The following is a 27,913-nucleotide window of genomic DNA, read 5'->3' as shown; positions in this document are numbered from 1 at the left end:
GACACCTGCCAAGGAAAGCTGCTAACAGGGAGTGGAACCAGCCCAACAGAAAGAATTGTGTTGCAGTCAACAAGGCGGAAAGGAGCTGGGCATGAGACACGGAGAGGTAGAGTTTGGAGTTTGCCCAGCTGGTTTCTGGTCCTGCTTTGGTCTGGTAGTATGACTTTTTGGAATGACAATGTATATTCTGTGGTGTTGAAAGTATGTGATCTGCTTTTTTTATTTTGATTTTTACAGGTGGTTGCAGTTAAGATATTGCATGAATCTCAGAAGAGACTTTGAACTTGGGACTTTTAAATATTTTTGAGACTGTGATAGACTATGGGGACATTTAAGGTAGAGTTAAATGCATTTTGCATTATGTTATGGCTAAAAGCCTGTGGGGCCCAGGGAGTGGAAAACACTAGTTTGTATAGGTTTGGCCCCCGTAGACTCGTGTGTTTGAATGCTTGGCCCACTGGAAATGACACTCTTAGGAGATGTGGCCTTAGTTAGGCATGGTCTAGCTGAAGAGAGTGTGTCACAATGGAGATAGGCTTTGAGGTCTCACATACAAGCTCAAGGTGCACCCAGTGCAGCTCCTCCTGGCTGCCTTCAGACTGAAATGTAGGACTCTCAGCTCCTCCAGTCCCACATCTGCCTGCACACTGCCATGATTCCTGCCGTGATGATAATGGACTCATCTTCTGAAACTGTAAACCAGCCCCAGTTGAATGTGTGTATTTCTTTATAAACCTTCTCTTGGTCATGTTGTCCCTTCACAGAAATGAAACCCAAAGAAAACTAAGAAGGATGGATGATAGAGATAGACACATTAATAGAAATTTACTAACTGAAAACTTTAAAATCGATATTCCAATTGTTCCTTAGTCCAGTATTCTTGACAATGTATTCATTTCAAATATTAAGGCAGAATTCCTTTTTTTACTTTGGTGAACTAGCAAGTTTATTGAAATTCCATATAGAAGGGGACAAAACAGCAATCAATAGATTAGGAAAAGGTCTTTACCAATCCTACATCCGATAGAGGGCTAATATCCAATGTATACAAAGAACTCAAGAAGTTAGACTCCAGAGAATCAAATAACCCTATTTAAAATGGGGAACAGAGCTAAACAAGGAATTCTCAACTGAGGAATATTGAATGGCCGAGAAGCATCTAAAGAAATGTTCAACATCCTTAGTCATCAGAGAAATGCAAATCAAAACAACCCTGAGATTCCACCTTACACCAGTCAGAATGGCTAAGATCAAAAACTCAGGTGACAGCAGATGCTGGCAATGATGTGGAGAAAGAGGAACACTCCTCCATTGTTGGTGGGATTGCAAGCTGGTACAACCACTCTGAAAATTAGTCTGGTGGTTCCTCAGAAAAATGAACATAATATTACCTGAGGACCCAGCAATACCACTCCTGGACATATACCCAAAAGATGCTCCAACATATAACAAGGACACATACTCCACTATGTTCATAGCAGCCTTATTTATAATAGCCAGAAGCTGGAAAGAATGTCCCTCAACAGAGAAATGGATACAGAAAATGTGGTACATTTACACAATGGAGTCTTACCCAGCTATTAAAAAGAATGACTTCATGAAATTCTTAGGCAAATGGATGGAACTGGGAAATATCATCCTGAGTGAGGTAACCCAGTCAAAAAAGAACACACATGGTATGCACTCACTGATAAGTGTTAGCCCAAAAGCTCAGAATACCCAAGGTACAATTCACAGACCACATGAAGCTCAAGAAGGAAGACTAAAGTGTGGATGTTTCCGTCCTTCTTAGAAGGGGGAACAAAATACTCATGGGAGGAAATATGGAGACAAAGTGTGGAGCAGAGACAAAAGGAAAGGCCATCCAGAGGCTGCCCCACCTGGGGATCCATCCCATATACAGACACCAAACCTAGACACTATTGTGGATGCCAAGAAGTGCTTGCTGATATAGCTCTTTCCTGAGAGGCTCTGCCAGAGCCTGACAAATACAGAGACAGATGCTCGCAGCTAACCATTGGACTGAGCACAGAGTCCCCAATGGAGGAGTTAGAGAAAGGACTGAAGGAGCTGAAGGGGTTTGGAACCCCATAGGAAGAACAATAATATCAACCAACCAGACCCCCCAGAGCTCCCAGCGACTAAAGAACCAACCAAAGAGTACACATGGAGCGACCCATGGCTCCAGCCACATATGTAGCAGAGGATGGCCTTGTTCAGCATCAATGAGAGGGGAAGCCCTTGGTCCTGTGAAGGCTCAATGCCTCAGTGTAGGGGAATGCCAGAGCAGGGAGGTGGGAGTGGGTGGATGGGTGGGTAGAGGAGCACCCTCATAGAAGCAGGGGGAGTGGGGATGGGATGGGGGTTTGGAGAGGATACTGGGAAAGGGAATAACATTTGAAATGTAAATAAATAAAATATCCAATAAAAAATAAAAATAGAAGAAATTGTCTACAGAAGCATGAGCAGCTTGAACCAGCTGTGTTACTAAATATAGCTCTATCCCAGCATAGGCAAGGACCCTCAAAGTCTGTATGGCTAAGCATCAATCCCAGCCAACCCACAAAACATATGTGCTTAGGACAGAATTGCATCCAGCTGACAGGGTGGGGACCATGGGCCAGTAAGTGGGTTAGAATCTCAGGAGCGTGTAGAACAACACACCTAATTCTTCCTGGGACTGCCATGAAGGCTAAAGATCGAGTCCTTCGTGAAAAACTTGTACTCTGAAACTTTGCCGTCTCCCCACTCCAGGAGACAGAGCTATTTCTCTGACGTACTGAACACCCTAGACGCTGTGGTCATTGGCGTGACTCTGCTCGTGGCTGTCGTCTACGTACTTTACGACAAACACTTTCTCACAGATATCCCAAGGTATGAGACACTCAGCTGACCTCTCAAATCTCCCCTTCTGCGTTGTCTGTTCCCTTTTTTTGTTGTTATTGTTGAATTTCCCTGGTTTTCTTTAATATTTTTAACTCTGAACTCTCTGGTCACATGCCAGGTAAGTGGGTTGAAAGTGAAACGTTTATAAAAAACAACAACAACAAAAAAACTTCCACGCACTTTGAAACTAAAAGACACTGGCATGTAGGGTTCATTTAAGGGTGTACCTCTAAGAATCTTTAGCTGAATGAAAGACAACGTACAAAGGAAATAAAAACTAGACTCAATTCTTACGTCTACTTTAATTCTATGATATCAAATTATCTCTGACTCCAATGCAGATGTGTAAAGAGCAGCAAGGAGCCAGGAGGTGACACAGGCAGGCGGCTGTGGGGTGGTGGGGGTTGCAGCATGGTTGTAGTAGAATCGAGAAAACTCTGGTAAAGCCCGAGCTGTCAGGATGTACTAGGAGAGTTCCTTCTTCTTCACCTCATCCCTCTCCCTCGCTCTCACCCTCCTATTGACTGTGGCAAGGTAGAAAGAAGAACGTGTGTGTGTGTGTCTGGATGAAGATGGGGAGGTAGGTTTAACGTTTGTCAAATAACTGGTTTCTCTTGGTACCCTAACTTCTCATGATTTCAATCCAGGATTCAACTAAATGTTCTGTGTGTTGGAACCTAAGCGTCTCTCATGAGCCACCGGAGAGACACTGAATTACTGGCTCTGGGGCCTATTACCCTACACTTCATTTTTATTTATTTTTATTTTATATGTATGGGTGTTTTGCCTTCATGTATGTATGTATATGTGTATGTATCTATATATGTATATGTGTGTATGTGTGCCACATGTGAGTGGTGCCTGCAGAGAGACTACAACAGGGCCTTGGGTCCCCTAGGACTGGAATTGCCGATGGTTCTCAGCTGCCATGTGGGTGCTGGAAATCAGACCCCGCTCCTCTGCAAGAGCAGCCAGTGCTCTTCACTGCTGAGCCGTCCCTTCAGTCCACACCCCATGCTTTATAGAACTTTAAAGAGCTTTTCCAGGTGGCTTGTTCATGTGGCCTCAAATTAAGAACCCAGAGTCTCAGAACAGTAGTTGTCACCTTTGGTGTTTTTGATGACAGGAGAAGCATCAGCCAGCTTACTTGGTCAGTATTTCAATCTGTTTTCAGACGTGTCTTCACCAAGAATACTGCTTTCCTGCTTACTTATATAAACAGCACAGGTGATGATTGATGAACACACACACACACGCACAGACACACACACACATACATGTACGCACACACGCACACACATGCTCATACACATGCACACAAGGAAGGAAAAGGAAAAAGAGAAAAACACTCATGTTAAACCACAAATTCTGAGCCTGTCTTTCCCAAACTTAGCATTATTTACATTTTAGGCCAGAAAATTCTGGAAGAGGGTGCCATTTGTGATGAAGTGTTTATCAACATTCCCTGCCTTTACACACTTGATATCATAGCAACACACCAAGAAAATAGTACGGCAATCAAAAATGTCTGTGGACATTGCCCATTGTCCTCTACATGGGGATAAAACAACACTATTCTGACCAAGAACCACACCGTTCCAAACTGAATTCAGAACAAGAACAGGTCAATGGAGAGTAACCTGCCAATCATGCACAGGGCCTTGGCCTTGGTCCACAGGACCACTAAAAATAAACAAATCACTAGTTATAAAAGTATTAGACCTAACCCATATTAATCAAATGTTCTGTTTTTAATAAGTAATTAATTTTAAAAGTGTTACCCTTAATCTGTATTAACCAAACATTCTGTTTTCGTAGCAAAAAAATGAATATTTAAATTTTTACCTATACATTGATTTAGACTGGCAGTTTTACTTCGGCCCCTACGACTGCTCATTTTGGTAAGAATTTTGCAACTGGCTCATCAAAAGAGACAACTTGAAAGGCTGACCAGGCAGCTGGTGAGTGATGGTGCACGTTTGCGTTGCGTTTCAGGGAGATACATGTGAGGTTTGTAGATACATGTATAATCACATTTTTTACCTGTTGATTTATGGCTTACAACTTTATGATTTCCCAAATCCAGGTTTCGGGTAACAAGCGACGCTACAGGAAGGACGGCTTCGACCTAGACCTCACCTACGTCACTGGTTGGTAAAACTTGCCCATTGGTGTTGTTTATAAAAACTTTGTATTCTGCTTATGAGCCATAGGTACCACATTCTCCTTTATTTCTGCCAAGTTATGTTGTTCCAAAGCATTCTTTACCCACGAGCACATATGTCACTGTGGCAGTATGACCTGGACAATGGAAGTATCTGTTCATGTCATTTCAAACTAGAGCCACTTGATTGTGGTACGGGAGGTGGGATGGGTTATAGCTTGAAATATTTTTAGGTAAATTTCCATTTATTCAGAGATTTGATCCTAGTACCAAGGATCCCAAGAATCTTTGTAATCTTTTTACAACTCCAGAAATGGAAGTTTTTACTCTGTTGATTTCAGATTTCCTGAGTCATGTGGACCCTAATCACTAAGGGACTTGCTGCCTTCCTAGAGCCCGGTCCAGGTCCGAGTCCAGGTCCGGGTCCAGGTCCGGGTCCGGGTCCGGGTCCGGGTCCGTTTGGGTCCGTTTGGGTCCGGGTCCGGGTCCGGGTCCATTTGGGTCCGTTTGGGTCCGGGTCCGGGTCCATTTGGGTCCGTTTGGGTCCGGGTCCGAGTCCGGGTCCATTGGTTTAGTTTGCTAAAGAAAAGAAATTATAGTCCCATTGATAAAATGAGAGACTTAGGGCAACAAGAATCTATGGCCCAGGGATGAACAAACTGAGTCTTAAGATAACTGTGCTAGTTTAATATTATTACTATATTGGATAATTTAATGTTTTATATAATTTTGATTATTATGAGAATGTGTTGTTTCTTCTATTCTGAATGTTATTTTTTATTTAAAAAAGGAGTTTCATTATATGTTGATGAAATTTTTGTCTGTCGTGCTGTCTCTATCACAATATTCATTATAGTGATTACTTTGACTTCCAGAGCGTATTATTGCCATGTCGTTTCCATCATCTGGAAGGGAGTCCTTCTATAGAAATCCAATCAAGGTAAGGCTATTCCCACAGCTGGTGCTCACTGCTCAGTGAGTGTATGCTGGAATCAGAGGCTTGACACGAACAACCCCAATATCCTTGCAAAGGCTATTCTTTCCGCCAGAACTCACAATTGGTTGTCATCAATCTACCTTTGCTGTTTATAAACTGCTCAAAATTTTACTGACTTATAACCCCTACTTTATAAATTCACCATACAGTGGCTTATCAGTTCGTGTTATGCTTTTACTGTGTGGTACTAGTGAGCCAGGACAGGACTGGCTGTCTCAGCTCATGCACCTGTGGGCAACTACGGAGTCATCTGAGGGTTCCCCAGTCCTCAGTAGCTTGGCTAGGTGGCTCTATATGATATCTGTTCTTAAAGCCAGATTCCTCTGTTCAGCCCAACCAGGCCAAAGTGTGGCCTTTTTCACATAGCGACAACGACAAGGGTTATGAAACAGCAATGACAAGAGCCTGCAAAGCCCCATCCTTTAGGATGCATACTCACCCCTCCTGTGATCGCCTCTGCCATTCTAGTTAGCCAAACGAATTACAAAGCCAGGCTTGATGAAAGGAACAGAAAATAGAGTCTCTCTCGTGACTGCAAGGTATTGTGGTCATGTTTTTGCAATCTTGTCAGAAGGAAGTAAGGAAATGCTACATTATAAGTAAAATAGTTTTTTTTTAAAACTAATTTACCCTTTGAGAATATGTCATACATTTCTGCAATGTATTTTGAGCATCTCTCACCCCATTCCTCTGCAGCAAATTCCCCTCTCAACCTCATGTCTTCTTCCTCATTATGTTTTAATAACCCATTGCATTCTATTCGAGCTGCTTATATGTACACGGCTTGTGGCCATTCACTAGAGTGTGTGCAAACTATCAGAAGCCACACTCTCAAAGAGAGGAAAAACCCTCCCAAGCAGTCATCACCTGCCAATGGCCGCTCAATGGAGCCCACCGTGTTCCTCCCTCACACATACTCACATTGACCAGCTGGAACGTTTCACAGCAACCCCCATCTTCCAACCCCTTCATTCTTACCTACCTTCCATGATGTTCCCTGAGCTGTGTGTGGGGGTGGATGGAGAGAGGAGGGGTTGTGCAGATGTCCCATCCAGGGTTGAAAATTTATAGTCACTCATTTTCAGCACTCTGGCCAGTGATGAAAGTTCCAACACTTAGCAGAGAAGCATTTTGCAAATAGTAGCATCTGTGAATAGAAAAAGTCCGTTTTCTTCAAGTGACACTGGATACGTCAACCACACCCCAGTGCAGGCCTCATGCTCAGAGTGGTTAGCCAACACAAATTAGATTCCATGTTTCCTGGCAGCTGTTTTCTTTGCTTTTAATTTTTTTTTTAAGAGATGGAACATGAAGTTGGGTGAGTAGGGAAGGGGAAGATCTAGGAAGAGTTGAAGGATGGAAAAGAATGCAATAAAATATATGCTCTATAAAATGATGAAAGAGGCCGGGCAGTGGTGGCTCACACCTTTAATCCCAGCACTTGGGAGGCAGAGGCAGGTGGATTTCTGAGTTCGAGGCCAGCCTGGTCTACAGAGTGAGTTCCAGGACAGCCAGGGCTACACAGAGAAACCCTGTCTCGAAAAAAAAAAGAAGAAGAAAGAAATGATGAAAGAATAAATAAAATGTCATTAGGTGGGCTGTGATTATATTCATATTTATACATCCTTATAATTGTTAGAGTAAAGTATACGTTAACTTGAGTTGATCTTAAATGTGTATCTTAGTGAAACTGCGTACACCTTGTCAAAGTATTAAGCATCTTTATGTTATTGTTTTCAGTATCCTATCATGCTAGATGTAATCATTATTTTTAATTCTGTCACCAATCTTTCATCAATTTCACATAAGTATAATCATATTTTGTGACTGTTTTTTTATCCTCAAAATGAATTATTTGTATTCACCCAATAGTGTTTTATATATAATAGTAGTTCTTTAAAAAATAACATCACTACTTATCATAATATAGAAAATAGAACCACTTATACAAAGAAATCATTTAATTACATACTACCTCATACAGAGTCAGTGAACACACTGTAGCCTACAAAACTCCATATTGTAGGAATCTCAAAATTATAAATGTCAACAAGTATAGCTGAAGGAAGACACTGGACACCCATACTGGCTTTTTCACAAACTATTAAAGTCATTTTTTGTTGTTGAGATCTCATTATTAACTATTTATCAAAAGATGTAAAAAGAACTCTCCAAAAATTACAAAAGTAAATACAATTCCTGTCAATAAGAAAATCTTTCTGTAAAGGTTTTCTGAGGAGACATTTGGTAAAAGGCTCCTGAAGGAGACATTTATTTGAATTGTAGATAGGTTCCTGTCGGTGAGGCTTGCATCTCTCCTTGAGAAAATCCTAGTCAGCTTATTAGCATGTCTGTTGTCTTTGTTCAGCTCATGCTTAGGCAGTCAGGTTGGTGAGACTTCGTGGGTGTGGCTTCTGATGTTACTAGGAAACAATCTCACAGCAGCCCCCCTGCTCCTCCTGCTCTTAGAATCTTTCCTGCCCCCCCCCTTTCTGCAATGATTCCTGAGCTTTACGTATAGGAGTTGTATCGTAGGTGTATCCGTTGGCATTGTGCACCACAATTCTGCATTTTTATTCATTGTAGTTTATTTTGTAGTGGTCTCCACCTGTTGCAAAGTGAAGTCTCCTTGATGAGAGGTCAGGACTACACTTACCTGTGGGTTTAAGGACAAATATTTAGAGTGTAGTTAGGGACTAGGCCGGTTTAGTAAAGTAGCAATTGTAGGTTCTCCTCCAAGATCTATGACTTCACTAGCCCTGACTCATTGGCTAGGCTTCCAATACCTTGTTTGGCTTCCATCTGTTGAGAGAGTCTTAGAGAGCTGTGGGTTATCATCAAGGTATGGCTGCCACTACTGTACTGTTAAGGTTGCCATGTTGGTCACAGTTGTGGCTTATATGTGTCATAGCTGGGTAGGACTTTGGGTTGGTTTTCTCCTTTGAAAGCATGTGTGGTTTCCAAAGGTGCCAGACTATATCATGAGAGTCATCACGGAGGGGGTTTTCATGTCACTGTATGATATGGGTTTAAATATGTCAATTTGAAAATATTGAGTTTAGACTTGTCAGTGTGCTTTGCATCCTTCTAGATGGAACAAATACAAACTTGTCAATAAAGCATGTTCATTCATATCTAATCTACTTCCCCAAAATGGCCACTCTTAAGCTTTATGGATAGCACATCTGCTAATAGATACTGTTTTACGGTAGACTAAGCTGGCAACTCTGAGTTATAGTTTGCTTAAATCAAGCCATTTTTCTTTTTATAAAACTGGCCTCAATCTAGTCATATTTAATACAAGCTAGATTGTTACCCCAAAAACCCTCCATTTAGCTGAAAATCAAAACAAAGGCATTACTTAAATGATCTCTAGACTATAGGTTTCAATCAGTTATTAAACTGTTATCTCCTTGGATGTTGATTGACAGTTATTGATTCCTTTACTGTTTTAATCAAAATACTCAAAGGCAATCTATTTTCATAAAGTGCATAAGATACCAAAATAGCATAGCTACTGGTTGAATGACTATTTAGTCTTTCATTCAGAATGCAGGCTCAAACATAAGCTATTAGTTCAGCCATGGAGAGCTTCAGTGGACCCATTCTCAGTGAAAACAGCCTGCTCATCTTGGACAGGATGTCATTTTAAGTTGAGGTTGACAAATGAATGAAGGACTGACATCTGTGGACACTTAGCTCCTCACAGGATGCTAAAACATGGTTTCCTTAATCTTTAAAAAGAAATGATGTTAAGGATATGGTGGCCCTTTGAGGGGGGTCCCTGCAGGTATCCAGGCAGGAAGCCAACCTTGAAAAGAGATAAGAATAAAATCCTGGTGCGGATTGACTGTGACAACTTGGGTCAGAGTCTGATGCCAGGCATCATATTTAAAACACAGTACAATTTGGGAAAAGGTTTCCAGGCAACAATCAGTCTAATTCCAGGTGTACAATAAAGCTTAGGGTGTGACCACGTAGACACTCGGTTACAGAGTACATGTGACCACAAGGGTGGGTTCTGTAGCTACAAGCCCTAGAATCTAATGTGATCTCTGACCGATAGTAGAGGTCAGCCGGCCATAAAGTACATGTGACATCTGCCCTAAGGATGGGTAATGGTCTGGAGAGGGAAGAGTCTGGGATAAGCATTCTGGGGAATTTGGGTGAGGTCTGCCTCTATAGCAAAAGGTGGGTGGTGTCTTCCTCCACAGGTAGCAAAAGGTCACAAAGTTGTTAAAAAATTCCACTCTCAGCTTTCTGGATGGAAGGCAGGTATTTGATTTTTATCTCCTCCACTGAGGAGACATGCCTGTGTGATTAACATTCCCGGGTCTCACAGTGCTTCTTTGTGAGTGTAAGGACCTCTGTGTCCACAACAGTGCATGCCCTTAGTCCCAGAGGTAGGCAAGCAAGATATCTGAGTTTGAGGCTATCCCGGTCTACAAAGCAAGTTCAGGACAGCCAGGGCTACACAAAAGAAAGGAGAAAGGAAATGAGGAAGGGAGGAAAGAAAGGAAGGAAATGAGGGAAGCAGGGAGGGAAGAAGGAAACAAGGAAAGAAAAGAAGGAAGGGAGGTTATATGTACAGAGTTATACCTTGACATTGAGGATGCAAAACAGAGGGTACATTTTTTTTTAAATCTTTATTGTGTTTTTGTAGTGTGTGTGTGTGTGTGTGTGTGTGCACATGTGTGCATATGTGTGTGGAGGCTGGAAGACAGCTGTGTTGATCATCAAATACCATCCACTTTATTCTTGAGACAGTCTGTCTGTCACTAATCTCAGTCTGTCTGTCACTAGTCTGGAGCTCATCAAGAAGGCTAGGCTGCCCAGCCAGTGAGCCCCAGGGATGTGCATGTCTCCATTTTCCAGGGCTGGAGGGAGAAGCATTTAACCACATCCAGCCTTTTAATGTGGATTTGGGGGATCACACTTAGGTTCTCATGCTTTGAAAGCAAGCGTTTTACAGACAGAACTATCTCCCCAACCTGAGGGTAAATCTTCATAACCCTGAAGTATACTTACAAAGAAATGGTCAGTGTTGCCTTTAGGTAGCTAAAATGTTCCAGATGTAGGATCCAGAGATTAGCAAACAAACAGATGCTACAGTGAAACCATCCACTGTTGCCAGCTTAAGAAGAGAGACTGTAGCACTTGTTGCGTCTACAGCAAGGGATGTGCTCTATAGGTGGAACTGGGTACGTATGGAAACATAAAGATGGACTTGTTGCCATAAGAGTTTGAAAGAGGACTGTCTTTCTTCTGCCTTCCCATCTGAAGGAAAACTTTCAAGGGTTGGAGGAAGTCTCACAAAGGCTCAGCTACTGGGAAAAAAATCTACATGCACTTAACCTACCATCCTAACACCTTAGCTACCTTGTAATGTCTTGCCATGGTGTGGCTGGTTACTCTATTGTGTATGGGGACAGACACTGCAGTAGCACGGAGCAGTGGTTCTCAACTTTTTTTTTTTCATTTTACATTTTTTTAATTATTTATTTATTTACAGTCCAGCCATTGCTCCCCTCCAATATCCCTCCTCCCACACTTCCTCATCTCATCCCTCCTCCCCCTGTCTCCAAGAGGGTACTCTCCCACACTAGGCCTCCCCACACCCTGTGGCCTCAAGTCTCTCGAGGATTAGGAGTGTCTTCTCCCACTGAGGCCTGACCAGGCAGTCCTCTGCTGTATAGGTGCTGGGGGCCTCGGACCAGTGGTATGGCTGGGTCTTCAGGTAGATTTAGTTCCAATTTTCTGAGGAACTGCCAGATTGATTTCCAGAGTGGTTGTACCAATTTGCAATCCCACCAGCAATGGAGGAGTGTTCCTCTTTTTCCACATCCTCACCAGTATGAGCTATCACCTGGGTTTTGGATGTTAGCCATTCTGATTGGTGGAAGGTGGGATCTCAGGATCATTTTGATTTGAATTTCCCTGATGACTAAGGACTTTGAACATTTCTTTAAGTGCTTCTCAGCCATTCAAGAGTCTTCTGTTGAGAATTCTCTGTTTAGCTCTGTACCCCATTTTTTAATTAGGTTATTTGGTTTGGGGGTGGGATTAACTTCTTATGTTCTTTATATATTTTGGATATTAGCCCTCTATCGGATATAGGGTTAGCAAAGATTTTTTTTCCAATCTGTAGGTTGCCAATTTGTCTTATTGACTCTGTCTTTGGGTCTCAACTTTCCTAATCCTGAGACCCTTTGATACAGTTCCTCATGTTGTAGTGACCCAACCATAAAATTATTTTCATTGATATTTTATAACTGTAATTTTGCTATTGTTATGAATAATAATGTAGATATTTGTTAGCCTATAGTCTTAGGTGACCCCTGTAAAAATGTTGTTTAACCCACAAAGGGATCATGACCCACAGATTGAGAGCCACTACTTTAAATAATTTACGTCCATTTGATTGGAGGGTATTTGGAGTCTTTAGGCCAACTAACTAGTTCAATCAGAAAACAAAGGCAAAACAGGTTGAGTCAACGATAGATTCATGCCAAAGCACTGAGTGAAATGTAGAGGGATTTAGAATACATCTGGAGCTTAAGCATCTGTTATATTATTTTTTTCACTTAGACTTTTCACTTGACTATTATGGTGTGTATGTATACAGTGTGAGGTTACTGTGAAAGAGCCTACAAAGGATCGTATGCTTGCTGGTTTGGTCTCCAGCTGGCAGTTATGTTATGGAAGACGATAGAGTTTTTATTACTCGGTGCCTCCTTGAAAGACATGAACCACTGCAGGAGGATCTGGGGTCTTGAAACCTGTCACTTCCTGCCCACTCTCTTCTTCTAGGCTGTGGAAGAATCACAGTGCTGCCATGCTTCCATGCATGAAGCATAAGCCAAAACAACAACCACCACCACAACAACAAACCACCAACAACAACCAACAACAGCAAAAACAAACAACCCCCTTTCGTCCTTAAGTTTCCCCTTGTCAGGTATTTGGTCACAAATAATGGGTTAAGTAACTAATAGAGAAAATTGTTACCAAGAAGTAGGGCCACATCATTATGATAATCATGGCCATAAAGAAGTAGACAACTTTAACTTTTTTGCAATGTAACTTTAATCAAAGCTTTACATATTTTTGTTTATAATTATACAATAATTATAAATATTTAGTTGCAAACTGATGACAAACACTATTTTGTTAAAAGGGTCTTGCATTTACAAAGAAAAATCTGTAAAGCTCAAAGCATTAGGCCACAATGGTTACTATGATTTAAAAAAAAAAAACAATTTTATGTGGTGGGGAAAGAAACTAATGAACTCTCATTTGAAAACAACATACTTGAATCAACCAATTCTGAAAACAATATCAGAACTCAAAGGATTCCACATACGGAATAAAAAATATAAAGATTTAAATATATATTTAAATTTTCTTAATTCAAGTTCTTTATATTTACAAAAATGAAATAAATACCAAAACAGCAAGATTTGTTTTTCTTTTAATTCCTGTAATGTATTTCCAAATTGTGTGGCTAATAACCAATTTTAATTATTTCCATGTCTGCATAACATATTCTGCTATCCTGAAGTTCATTCCTTTGAACCTGGAGAGGATCTGGACACCTGGAGCAAAATCTGCTCCTCCTGAAAATCAGTCATCCAACATTTAAATTCATCATTTTTTAACTTGTGTCTTAGAAATATTTATTAAGTAATTCACCCCTTTCACACATCAATATATTAACAGAAAAGCAAGCATTTTCAGCAGGAAAGAAGTCCATGGGTCCCATGACTGAAAAAAAAAATCAAGACAGCAATCTGCTTTGAAATAGAAATAGCAAATACAAAAGAGTGGAAAAATAGTCAAAAGCCCAAATAATTGATAAGAACAGAGGTCAGATTTGTATTTAACACCAGCACTTCCTTGTCTGAAAATCGCTGCAACACAGTGTTTCAGCAGTAAAGCCATTTCAACACAGTAAGAAGTTATTGAGGCTGGACTAATGCTTGTAAAAGCAGAGCCTGTATGAGAAAGGTAGAACTTCATGGACCCTCAGAACCATCCCTAACATTTACATCCTACTGTCTTCTTGCAGAGTAAGAGAATTTCACTGTGTACTATAGTATTATGACCAACAAAACAACAGCAAAACCCCAACATTTAGAATATTGTGTTGTACCATAATCTAAGACACTCAGAACAATGAAACAGTTTAACTTATTTGAAAGGCACAGGAACATTTCAAAAGCATCATGACATCCACCTATGTGGTATGTGGTGCAAATGAGAGTGGAATCTTGCTTCATGCCTTGTTACAATATTTTTAATAATAATCCCAGACTTGTTTTTGTGGAAGCTCGTGAAAGAATTAACCTCCTCAAGTGGAAGTTTTCCTTCTGTTGTCGTCTGTAGAGCTGGATTTGTAGATAGATACTACTTAAATTTGACTTCATTATGGAATATCTTTGTATTTCTCCATCTGATTGAAAATTTTGCTGGGTATAATAATCTGAGCTGGCAACTATGGTCTCTCAAAGTTTATAGAACATCCAACTAGGCCCTTCTGGCTTTTCAAGTGCTCATAGAAAAGTCATGTGTTCTAATAGAACTGACTGCCTTTATATGTTGTTCCTTGATTGTTTGTTTCCCCTTGCTGCTTTTAATATTCTTTTCTTGTTTCTGTACATTAAGTGTTTTTGGTTGGTTGGTTGGTTGGTTGGTTGGTTGGTTGGTTGGTTGGTTGGTTGGGTTTGGTTTGGTTGGTTGGTTGGTTGGTTGGTTGGTTGGTTGGCTAGTTGCCTGGTTTTGCAAGACAGGATTTTTCTGTGTAGCCCTGGCCATCCTGGAACTCTCATCTGTAGATCAGGTTGGCTTCAAACTCACAGAGACCTACCTGCCTCTGCATCAACTCTGAAAGCGCTGGGATTAAAGGAGTGGATCATCACTGCCAAACTAGAGTTCTGATAATTGTGTGTCATGGAAATTTTCTTTTCTGGTCACATTGTTTCCACTCTGAGGAAGCAGAGGGTAAACAAGAACTAACAGTATATAAAGCCTCCTTATATTCTCCCAGAAGCCCATTTCCACCAGCAAGATTCAACCTCCTAAAGAGTCCACAACTTTCCCAACACCACCACCAGCTGGGGAACCAAGTGTTTAACCGTGAAGTTATAGGGAGCATTTGATTCAAGTTGCAGCAGAGGCTTGTTTCTTAGCAAGACACATATGATATAAAATCGACATATCCTCACATTGGGGGAATTTCCCCTAGAAGATGTCAGTGAGAGGCAGGTGAAACAATAGTAACCATCTGTAGTTACTTCTCTCTCTAAGCTTACTACTGGATCACACTGGAGATGTAACATTTGTGTCTATCCTTCTTTAGGAGGTTGCACGGTTCCTCGATACCAAGCATCCAAACCACTATCAAGTCTACAATCTATGCAGTATGTACAAGACTCACTACTGGGATACTTTAGACAGAGAACAGATTGTTCGCAGACTCCGCTCCTGCATTTCATTTATTCATAAGTATTTAGTAGTGGGAAGTCAGAGTAAAATTTCCCATCTTGTATTGGCCTTATGTGATAGGGAAGTTAGCACAAAGTACCCTAGAAGAGAGGCTGAGGTGGGCCTGGAAAGACCAAATGGGCAGAGCAGAGGTCAGCCATGTTAGGGAATGCCTGTTCTAATGGTTCTAGAATAATACATTTATTCTTTATTCCTTCTATATTACACTGAAGGTGTAAAAATTAGCAACTCCATCTTCTAACCCACCTGGAGTAGGTATGATAAGGTGGAGGGCACTAGACTAAGACAAAAACTCCACCCTGTAGGAAGTAGATGGTACCTCAGTTTACTACCCCATCTCTGGTGTCCTGTTCAATGCCTATGTACTCAATGAACATTTTTAGGAGCTAGCAGCTCCGTTGGCTACATTTGTCTCTGTTCTGTGGTTTCTAATAGCCATGGTGATGTACTGAGAAGACACTAGAAAGCTAAAGGTGAAACCTCTTTTAAAATGATGTTTTCCCAGGGTGGATAATCACCAAACTTTTTTTTTTCAACTCTGAAATATTGTCTTTAGAGCAAACTGAAAGCTACTCCAGAAGATAAAGAATTTTCTAATTGAAAGTTTTAACCTGTTTATAACTTTATCATCTGCTATGTCACTAGGCATGGATAAATGACATGTGTACTATTTATTTTAGGTGAGAGATCTTATGACCCTAAGCGCTTCCACTACCGGGTCCGCAGAATCATGATTGACGATCACAACGTGCCCACTCTCGAGTGAGTCTTATGTCACTCTGACTGTCAGAAAAGGGATAAATACCTTGGGCCTGGTGTTTTAGAAGAGTATTATTTTGGAAATAATTTCATAGAATGAAAAATCTTCTATTTGAAATTAGGGAAATGTTGTTGTTCTGCAAGGAAGTAAGTGACTGGATGGCTCAAGATCCTGAAAACGTTGTCGCGATTCACTGTAAGGGAGGAAAAGGTAACACCACCTCTTTCTTCCATTTTCCATTTTGTTAAGAAATTGGAAAGAAGCTGGGCAGTGGTGGCGCACATGTTTAATCCCAGCACTTGGGAGGCAGAGGCAGGTAGCTTTCTGAGTTCCAGGCCAGCCTGGTCTATAGAATGAGTTCCAGGACAGCCAGGGCTACACAGAGAAACCCTGTCTCAAAAAAACAATACAAAACAAAAAAAAAAAAGAAATTGGAAAGGAATACTGTGTGCAAATGAAGGTGATTAATCAATATTAATCATTGACACTTTAAAATACGAGTTCCAACACCAAAGGAATGTAAGAAGGAAGAAACAGGGCAGCAAGAGGGAAAGAAAGGACAGGAGAGGAAGGCAAGAAGGAAAATGAGTTAAAGAAGGTTGGGAGTATTTTCCCCTACCTACTAAATTGGATTATTTTGCTTTTGGCTTGCTAATGTAAAATCTGTTAAAATACCAATGACATTTGAGGTAGAATAACACTTTTTATTTCAAGATGATAGTTTAATAGATTGTATATATTTATGATATGCGCTATATTTTTGTAGTTACATTGTGGAGTAGCTGGATCCAACTAATTTACATATATATCACCTTAGCATGCTTATTGTGGTCACTATGCTTTTTCTTGATAACTGGTGACAGTCAACATATTTATATACCTATTAGCCTTGTGTATGTTTGCTTTTGGAAATACCTTTTAATGCCTCTTTTTCCTGCTTGTTTTTATTGTTATTACTGTTATTTGTTTGGAGAAAGGTTTTTTGGGGACACTGTTTGTCACTAAACTGAGAGCTAGCTGTTTTGGCTAACAATCTCTTGGATCATGATTCCACACCCCAGTGCTTGGGTCAAGGTTAATACTGTTACAACAGCTTTTCACTTGACTTTTAGGGATGTAAATTCACACCCAGATGCTTTTTGCAAATCAAGAAATAAATCATCTCCACCAGGTCTCTATTTGAGTTCTTAAATTGAGTGCTACTATAAACAATAATTCTTTGAATGGCTTTCTTCTCTTTCTAGGAAGAACTGGAACCATGGTGTGTGCCTGCCTCATTGCCAGTGAAATAGTTTTAAATGCAAGGGTATGAAAAACCATCACTGTACTGCCTCGTGAGGATTGAATCCACTCCTTCTGAAGTGTTACTATAAAATGTTAGGGAGATTCTTTGAGTCGTGACTCATATAAGTTAAATTAGAAAGATGGTTTTTCAGAAACCACGGGTTTAGGACACCCTCATTTCATGTGTGAATAGTAGCTGGCCTATCTCTTGCTCTGGGCCAGCTCTTGGCTGAAGTCAGAGAGACACAACATTGAAGGGGCCGCAAAATATTCCAGTAATTAAAATTTGTCACATTTTAGGCAATATTTTAAAAAAATAAAATTAGTACAGCAATCATGATATATACAGTATCAACATTTTCATGGAGGCAGAGCCCAGTAGCTGCAGTATTAAGGTAAGAGAAGCTAAGCCAGGTCATACAAATATAAAAAGGCTGAGTTAGGCTTGTAGTTCCCTCACCCCATGCCAGAACTCCACACTGAAGATGATCTTAAATTCAAGGCCAGCTGTGCTATAAAAGGAAAAAGAAAAGACAAGAATATTTCACAGTGGTCAAAATGCTGCCCCTTTCTCTCACCACCAACCACATAGCTTCTTCCTTCTTTACCAGAATAATATAAAGATTAATTAGGTAAGTGCCCCCAAAGGATCCAAGCATCTTTACAATTGGTAAGTCATTCAACAGGATCACTTTCCAGCTCACAACAGCATCTGATTGTCTCTGCTACGTCAGAGTCAATGTATGGCAGACATAGGAGATGTGTAACCTCTCTAGAAATTTCTGAGGAGACAAGGTGGGCTGGTTCCAATTTCTTTAAAAATATTTTTTCTTTTTTACATCTATTTAGTGTGTGTGTGTGTGTGTGTGTGTGTGTGTGTGTGTGTGTGTGTGTTTGTGTTTGTCTGTCTGTCTGTCTATCTGTCTGTCTAGACAGCTTGTAGAAGCTAGAGGAGTTGGTTTTCTCTTTCCACTATGTGGGTTCTGAGGATCAAACTTGAGGTATCAGGTTTAGCAGCAAGCTCCTTTACCCACTGAGCCATTTTCTTTGTCCTATTTCAACTTCTTAAAATAGAATTCTCAGTCATTAGCCTACAAGGAGCTGGACGTTTAGCACTTACAGGATGCACTTATGAGTGTTCTGCTCGTCTCTCGTACAGTGTGTAGAAGAGACTCTGCTTTCCAAAACTGCACTTTTAGAATCTCAGCACCCTCTCTGTTTTTATAACTTGACACACAGGTTTTGAAAATGGGTACTATATCCTGGTTTTTGTAGCCCCTGGGGACTGTTGGTGATGCTATGCCTGCCCTAGGGCTGGGCCAGTTGATTCAATGCCTGGGGGCCGAGGGTACAGGTAAAAAAGAGATGTCCTGGGACAGTGATTTTTAAATCATAGATCAATAACTGATGAGCAATAAAATCAACTTAATGAGGGTCTGGGGAGATGGTTCAGTCGATAAAAGGCCTGTTGTACAAGCATAAGAACCTGAGATTGGAAACCTGGCAATCCAGTGTAATCAAATCAGTGAAGCCTGAGTTCAGTGAGAGACTGACTCAGAAAGTGGATCAGAAGGAGTGAGGAGATGGTTTTGTGGAGGGCCAAGAGGACCCGAGTTCAGATCCCCAGCACCTATGTAAAAAACGCCACGCACAATGGTATGTCCCTATAGCTCCAACAAGGGAGGGACTGTCGAAGGAGGGCAGGCCAATTCCAAAAGCATGCTAACCAGCCAATCTAGCTGAACCAGTGAGCTCCAGGTTCAGTAAGACCCTGCAGTTAGCTTACCCCAATTCCCTGGCCAGAATCTGGCCTGTTTCCTGTTTGGAAATGGAAGGTAGAGGGGTTGACCAGATGGCCCCTAGCTTTTCCCGATTTAGCATCCTGTGTATTTATGAGTCTTTGGTTTCACAAATACATGTCCCTCATGTGCCATCCTAACTCTGCCATTTTGGGTAGCCTCTACCCAGAGACAGTCAACTTCAAGAAGCCTGACTTCAAGATGACCTGCAGTAAGAAAAACAAGAGTGCCGCCAAACCATGGTTGTGTTGTCCCCTTTCCCATAGGAAAGTCTGTACTTTTTTGGGGAGCGACGGACAGATAAAAGCAACAGCTCTAAGTTTCAAGGAATAGAGACCCCTTCTCAGGTAAGATCTCTGTTTTGAGGGTTCTGCGGGAGGGCAAGAGGCATCAGCATTCGTCATTCCTCCCATGTCCCACCCTCCCGGCTGATAATCACGTGGCAGTGCTCAGGTGCCCTGGGCCAGGCCTTGCTCTCTCCCTGAGGCTCAGAGCCCCACCTCAGATGCCAATCCTTGCGATCTGCCCAGAACAGTCTATCTCACATTTTATATTTGTTATTGTTTCTAGAGGTCAGAAACTGATTTGCCCTCCCAAGGTAGGAGGGTCCTGAGGTCTAACCACCATATAAAGTTTACTCCACAATTCCCTGAAAGGAATTCTCTTTCATAGGCACCTATTCAGACTTACAAACAATTCAATTCCTGAAGAACAGTCACAGGAACTGTTTCTGGATGATTCGTGTGTGTGTGTGTGTGTGTGTGTGTGTGTGTGTTATGGTATGTGTGGTGTAATGTGTTTATGTGTGTGTGTTATGGTATGTGTGGTGTAGTGTGTTTATGTGTGTGTGTGTGTGTGTGTGTGGTGTATTGTGTAGTGTGTGTGTGTGTGTGTGTGCAAGGAGGTAGGGAGAGAAATTGTATTTTAAAGAAGAAAGAGCCGGGCAGTGGTGGCACAGGTCTTTAATCCTAGCACTTGGGAGGCAGAGACAGGAAGATCTCTGAGTTCAGGGCCAGCCTGATCTACAGAGTAAATTCCAAGACAGTCAAGCCTACACAGATAGAACTTGTCTAGAAAAATAGATAGATAGATAGATAGATAGATAGATAGATAGATAGATAGACAAGAATGAGAATAATAAACGCCATTGTGAGTCAGTGACAGCTTATGCCTATAGTCCTAGAGAGAGGCAGGAAAATCTCAGTTTTGAAGATCACCTAGACAAGACCTTATCACAAAAAATAATTGCATATCAGATAAGGTTGTATTTCATACGTGTGTGTCTGTATCTAGATATCACATTAGAGTCTACACACCATTATAAAATATTTGCTGTTGCCTTTTGTTCTCTCAAAACCAGTTTACTATGGAATTTTCCAAACAGAGTGTGCTAGTGAGAATTGCTGGTGCTCTGGTAAATATGCAATGAAGCAGTTGAAGGTGGGCTGCTTGTCTGGCTCAGTTTCCGCTCATTTCCTCCCATCTCGTTGGGCCTGATGGAGGCAGTAGATGAGGGAGCTACTGTAAACCATAGTGCGTGCGCGCACACACACACACAGAGGCACACACACACACACAGAGGCACACATATTCACAAACACAGGCACACATATTCACAGACACACACAGGCACACATACACACAGATACACACATACATACACACTCAGGCACACATATACACAGGCACAAACATACACACAGGCACACACATTCACACATAGGCACATACACAGGCACACACACATATACATGCAGGCACACACATAATACACATTGCATACACAGACACACGTGCATGTGTGCACACGCATGCACTAGAATAAAGCCCTTTACAGCCATCAACTACCTCAGAAGACATTTCAGCTAACCATCAGCCACAATCTTTCTCGACCTTCTCTCCTCAAACCCATGGTCACCACTATCCACACTTTCTTTCCCTAAGCCTTTTTTTGAAGGAAATTCCATTGACATATCATTTTTATCCCACAAGTATTTCACTGTGACACCTGACATAGGACCCTCTTAAAAACACCTCAATACCCACCAGACATGATGGCATGCGCCTCCAATCCCAGTGCTCAGAAGGGAGGCTGGTAGATCTCTGTGAATTCAAGGAGACCAGTCCACTCTACATAGAGAGTCCCAGGGCAGACAGAGCGACACAGAGAGACCTTGCCTCAAAACAAAACAAAAATCTCCTCAGTACCATTTATCAAGGTTCTCAGTGCAAGGACTCAGCTATAGGTCTGAGAGGTGCTGGCAAGGTCATGAAATGGGGCGGGGAGCCCTGTGTTGGGTGGTGGCACTTACACACATCACATTCACTTTGGGTTACTCTACTCGCCACGTGACATCCACTTCCCAGCTAAGAACTTGTAGAAACCTTTCTTATAACTGTCATTTCTTTTTTTAAGATTTTTTTATTGTATATTTTATTTATTTACATTTCAGATGTCATTCCCTTTCCCCATCCCTCCCCCAGAAACCCCCTATCCTATCCCCCCACCTCCTTCTTGCTTTTTTTTTATTAGTATTTTAAGTTAACATACAAAGTACTGGGTTTTATTACAGCATCCTCATTCATGTGTCATTAGAGTTCTGATTTGTTTCCCTCTGCCCCTTCCCTTTATAACTGCCATTTCTTTTTTAAAAATTAATGTTTTGGGTTAACATCCAAAGTAATCGATTCTGTCATGATGTCTTCACATACATGGCATGTTCTGTTCTCATTCATCCCTGCCCCTGAGCCCACTGTCTTTACCCATAGCCCAGCACCCTCTGGCTCAGTTCCTTTATTCCTCAGCTAGTACCTTCCTCCTCCTGTCTTCTTCTTATAGGTATTCTGTGGTTCTCAGTGTGTCTCCGTTCCTTTGAGATCTTGTCTTCTCCTTCTATGATACCCTTTCTAGTTTCATGAGTTATATAATACATATACAAACATGTAAACACACACACACACACCATATGTAATGTTTAATTTAGATTCTGTATAAAGAGAAAACATGACAGGCTCAGAAAGACACATAACTTCCATTTCTCTTTATTTCTTTTATTCTTTCTCTTTCTGTGTGAGTGTGTGTGTGTGTGTGTGTGTATGTGTGTGTGTGGTAAGTGCATGTAATGTGCATACACATGTGTTGTGTGTACGTGTAGAGGCAGAAGAAGGCACCAGGCAATCTCCTCTGTTGCTCTCCACCTTGTTCTCTTGAGATGTGGGGCCTCTCAGTGAACCGGAAGTCTGATGCTTGGGTTAGGCTGGGCAGCAAGTGAGCTCCAGGCACCTATCTGTCTCTGACCGCAATGCTGGGATTGCAGGAATGCACAGCCAATCCTGGATCTCTTTGACATGGATTTTTGAGATAAAAAGTTAGTTTCTCATGTGTGCTTAGCAAGTGCTTTTATACACTGGGACATCTCACTGGCCCCAGACTTCCATTTCTAATAGCATGCATGGTTGTTAATTTTATTAGCGCCTCCAAGTTTGTCCAATACCTTGAAGAGATGTTTCAACTTCTTGAAGAAAGATCCAATGAAAGTCCTGTGAACAACACTCCATGGGGACAGTATGAGGCTTAGGGATCCCCAAGGATTCCTCCCAAAAACAATACAAAGTAATAGAGAGCGGCTGGAGAGCTGGCTCAGTGGCTCAGAGCACTGACTGCTCTTCCAAAGGTCCTGAGTTCAATTCCCAGCAACCACATGGTGACTCACAACCATCTGTAATGGGATCTGATGTCCACTTCTAGTGTGTCTGAAGACAGCTACAATGAACTCATATATTTAAAGTAAACAAATAAGTCAGAGAGGGGGGAGCAAGAAAGGAGACAGGATTATTAATGCCAACCTTAAACTTTTCCTCCCCACTTAAATTGAGGCTTCTGTTGCTTTGCAGAATAGATATGTTAAATATTTTGAAAAACTGAAAATTAACTACCAACTGACTCTCCCTCCAAAAAAAACACTGGTGATAAAAAGATTCGTTGTCTATTCCATTCACGGTAAGTGCTTTGTTCAGAACTGAGGGGTTGGGCTGAGGGCCAGCATTTTCATGCTGGGGGCGCATAGTTGTCTATTTACAATGTCTCACACATGAACTCTACCTCTGCAGTTAGTCACAGGCTGTACGAGGATTCAGTGACAGCTCCTAAATGTCCCTCTCCTCCCTTCCCTTTCCTTCATCAGTTGATGCAGGGCGGGGGATGGGGGTTGGGGAGGCCTCCCTTGTCCCTTCTCCTTGCTTCTCTGACCTCAGTCCAGGGTAGACATTTGGGGCCCAACCTTAGTAGAGGATCAGGGAAAGAAGATCACCCTGGGTACTTAGCAATGTCTCTTTCCTTCCTCATTAGGGTTCACCTTGCAGAGGCATCTCTGTAGTTTCCTCACCTGACCGTTTGGAGACCTTTTTCTCTTATCCTCTGATCTTTATGTACCCCTTCTCTTCCTACTAGAGCCTCTGCTGCATCTCCACCATGATGCTTTAAATACCCAGGCAGCTTTATTATAGTCATGTGACTACTATAACTACAAGGCTGGCACCTCCTGCCCTTTAGAAGTTCTTGGGTAGATTCTGCAGCCTCAGATTCCCTGCAGTTGTGGGTCTCTGTGCTAATTGCCACCTACAAAATAGTGGAACAGTATATCTCCAAGAAGATACCCAGCACTACACACACACACACACATACACACACACACACATACACACACACACACACACATACACACACACAATGTATGTATGTATGTATGTATGTATGTATGTATGTATGTACATCACTCCTCCACCACCCCAAGGCTCAAAGATTATTGGGAAAGAGGAGACAGAAAGAGTGTAAGAGCCAGCCAGAGGTTGTGGGTGACTGCAAGAAACCAGTGTCTTCTGAACAGAGTGGGAAAGTTGCACATACGAACTCACAGTAGTTATAGCTGTGTGCCCAAGACTTGTGCGCGCCCAGACCAGACCAAATCTCAGCATGCAGAGGCATGTTGGACATGAAATCCTATCCCTAGCTGAGTAGAAATAGCCAATTGATAGCTGCTGGGAGCAGAGTCAGTTTTCTCTGAGAGTGTTGCCCCTGGTAAGTCAGCCACGGTCCAGAGGAAGACCTCACATTCAAGAATATTTGGGAAGCACAAACAGTCTTGATAGGTTTAAATTTTAAAAATTAGATATAAGTAGGGTTTGAAAGGAGTGGTCGTAGGAGGGTTGGTAGCAGGAGATGACTATGATCACAGTAAGTTAGATGGTATTCTCAAAGAATGAATACAAATATTTTCAAAAAGAAGTTTCCTGTGTGGTTGGTAAAGGAGGGAAATAGCCAGGAGAGTCGTGGAGCACACACACAGGGTGGGAAATGAAGAAGGACGGCTTCTGAAGCACCAGCCCTTGCTTCCTCTCTACCTGGCTCTACATAAAGATGGTGAGGGTTAGGATAAAAAGAGCTCTGTCAGGGTGTCGTCTATCCTCTCAACTGCTACAAAGAATTACCAGTAGCCAAAATCCTTATCTTCCATGAAGCTATCATTTGTTCTGGAATGTCAGAGGAGAAACTTCCATGAAGCTATCATCTGTTCTGGAATGTCAGAGGAGAGACGCTGTGACTGAGATCCACCGTCACCCATGGAAGAAAGGAGACCTGGTTAACATTCTACCTCTGAGAGATGAGGAGAGATGGACACATCTGTATTTATTTCTCCATCACTCTCCGTGCCTCAACTTCCTCTTTGTTATCAGTGCCCACAAGCAAACCTCACTCTCAGGCAATATGGAAAAGCATGAATGCCTTACTCAAAGGCATAGGGCTGCGCCATTTCCCCTGCCAACAAAGCAGCTACAGGCATCACTTCTGAACCTTTAGAGTCTTGTGTCAGCTAGGTCATGGACCAAGCAGAGTCCTAAGTGCTGGATGCCATGGGGACCATTACCAGCACTAGCATCCTGCAGAAGGCCGAGGATGTCTAGCCTTCTGAGCCACACAAAACAAGATCTAGATGCATAGCCTCTGATTCTGCCATTCTAAGATTGTTTACATACACTTGTTTATGTTGGAAATTTTAAGGCATTCCTACAGATTTTTGTAGATTTCTCTCTTCTCTGAATAAATTTCAACCTATTGTTTCTGTGTAGATTTCTAACAGAGCACTATGTAAGAAGCCTCCTGTCCTAGCAGGAGAAGGCCTGGGTGCTTATGTGAGTACCTGTCTGTGGAAAGGCTTTGAGGACTGCAAAGTCCACTGTTAATGCTTCCTGGGACCTGTAAGACCCACGTGAATTATGTGGGGAAGGTGATAACATCTGCCTCAGTGGCTGGACTCACTATTTCCAACTGTGGTTAGACCCCACCTAAGAGAGAATAGAGGCTGCCTTGTCCAGTGGGCGATAGAAAGATGGCCACCACAGTACCTCCCTTGACTTTCTTTCCATAGGTGTCAGGGCCCAGAAAGAAGATACATATCGCTGTATTCCCTACCACAAAAAGTGGCACCTTCTGCAGGTGGAACAGTTTCTTTTACTAAGAAATTTAAATGCAACTATAAAATCAAAGCTAGCTACATAAGAGACTGTTTAATATTTGAGTGTATTCTATGCCCCAACTTCCTCTTCATTATCAACGGGCAATAGCTCATCTATACAAACACCTGTGAGCACTAACTTACTATGTAGCCAAGGGACATTTAGTCAGACAAAGGTTTTGATGCAGTTCTCTAATATGAACATCACGAATAAAAAATTGTTCCTTAAATAAGCTGATTACAAAGGTTCTAATAAGTTCCAGTATCTCATACTCAACCTGATATCTGATCATGAGACTACAATTTCCCTCAATGATATTTTCATGTTTATTCAAACCCTGTGGAGACATTGTTGACTTAAAACTATAAAGTTTTATAGTTTTATTCAAAGACAAGAGGAAGTAACACAAACTTACATGAAATTCATGTGAAGTCTGGCCGGACATTTCCTGGACTTGATTTCCTAATTTTTATTTGATGTAAATCAAGGGGCCTTTACCATCCAGTAAGATTGCTCGTGAAGGCTTGTGGACAGGAGCTTGAGTTTATGGTCCTAGTCTTACAAATGGGATTGGTCAAGCTTTACAGAACAGACTCCAGGAGGTCTATATGTCAGCGTAGCATTTATGTCACAGCATCCTTGGCAATAGCCAGTCTTATTTTTGGATAAAAATAAACTTCCCTTAAGGAATCAGGACAAAGCAGAAACGGAATGGAAGGGGAATATGTAAGACTCAAAAGTAGTCTTGCGAAGCGTGGCTGCTCTCGAAACCGGAAGTCTTGTGTAGCGCGGATGCTCAGGGTTATGGAGTCTTCCATTCCCTTTGAGCAGTTTTATAATTCCTTACTTTATAGAACATTGACAACACAGATAATTTGTCCATAGAAATGTTGTGCCCAGTAGCTTGGCAGAGTCCCATCCGTCCGTCCTTACTTGCCTGCTCGGGAGTGGGGCTTTGAGCACTGTACCATCGTCCACTGTACTGTTCCCTCACTTTTAATTCGTCAAACCCAAATTCTGACAAAGTCCAAGGTCATCATATTGTATGAAGCTATTTCTGTAAAACAGAAGCGGGTGTGCATGTTCACATATTTATGGGAAATGAATATTCACAATTGATTGTTTTTTAAGACAAATCAAAAATTTTGATTTTATGTATTTGGAAGGATGAAGGATGAAACAGGTGAAAAATGAGTAAGGCAGAGATTTTCCACTTTATAGGAGTTTTGTTTTATGTTTTTCTTTTGTGTTTTTAAGACATGAAGATCTGTTTACTCAGTTTGAAAAATTTAAGTATGTGGGGGCTTAAGGGCTTAGACGAACCCCCTTTGTTATCATGTGATAAAATTTTATTAACTTCATATAGTTTTATTTTTAATTCTATCATCTGCATTCACTTCACATGATACTGAGTTAACATAAAACACTTTCATACAAGTACATACCAGTTTTATATTGTGTTTGTCTCTGGTAGACAGTAGTAGACATTTGATAGTGAATGGCCGGAGACCACAATTCATGATGATTTAGTAAGATGGTGTTAACGAAACATTAAATGTAAAGAAAACAAAAATGTTAGGTGGACCATCAAAATTACTGTGATGTTATTAGAATATTTGTTAGAGCAAAATATGGAAGAAAGTCAGTTGGAGGCTTCCAGAATGATATATTTAAGGGAGTGATAGAGGAAGGGGGCCATTAGAACTAGAAAGAGGAACATAAGGCCATTTGTTTAAACAGTATACTGAGTACTAAAGGAAGTCTCAATATGGCCACCCTGAACTCTCCTAGAGATTGCTCTGGGAACCGGACTTAGGGTAGAACAAGAGGAACTTAGACAATTAACTTTAACTGTCATGACTGAAAATCCAAGAAAGTTTCCAAGCCTCCTCCTTCCCTGGATATTTCCCTAGAAGGACAAAACAATGAAATTCTAAGTTGTATAAACTAAATTACCTCTCTCTCTCTCTCTCTCTCTCTCTCTCTCTCTCTCTCTCTCTCTCTCT

At 41.5% G+C, this 27,913-nt stretch overlaps 1 protein-coding gene across 1 annotated transcript in view; it reads left to right on the top strand.

The window, feature by feature from the left end:
* LOC114634230 (phosphatidylinositol 3,4,5-trisphosphate 3-phosphatase TPTE2-like) overlaps window positions 1-27,913 on the top strand; it is a 59,696-nt gene that overhangs the window by 13,982 nt on the left and 17,801 nt on the right. Inside the window, exons 4-13 of the mRNA XM_028782870.1 lie at window positions 2,755-2,874; window positions 4,748-4,847; window positions 4,973-5,036; window positions 5,926-5,990; window positions 15,406-15,466; window positions 16,232-16,313; window positions 16,433-16,521; window positions 17,556-17,617; window positions 19,661-19,741; window positions 23,289-23,394. Of these exons, the coding sequence (XP_028638703.1) occupies window positions 2,755-2,874; window positions 4,748-4,847; window positions 4,973-5,036; window positions 5,926-5,990; window positions 15,406-15,466; window positions 16,232-16,313; window positions 16,433-16,521; window positions 17,556-17,617; window positions 19,661-19,741; window positions 23,289-23,394 (830 nt within the window). The remainder of the gene's footprint in view (window positions 1-2,754; window positions 2,875-4,747; window positions 4,848-4,972; window positions 5,037-5,925; window positions 5,991-15,405; window positions 15,467-16,231; window positions 16,314-16,432; window positions 16,522-17,555; window positions 17,618-19,660; window positions 19,742-23,288; window positions 23,395-27,913) is intronic.

This window comes from Grammomys surdaster, unplaced genomic scaffold (genome assembly GCF_004785775.1).
Source record: "Grammomys surdaster isolate TR1022 unplaced genomic scaffold, NIH_TR_1.0 919, whole genome shotgun sequence".
Taxonomy (NCBI): domain Eukaryota; kingdom Metazoa; phylum Chordata; class Mammalia; order Rodentia; family Muridae; genus Grammomys; species Grammomys surdaster.
This window is presented reverse-complemented; position numbering and strand designations above follow the sequence as displayed.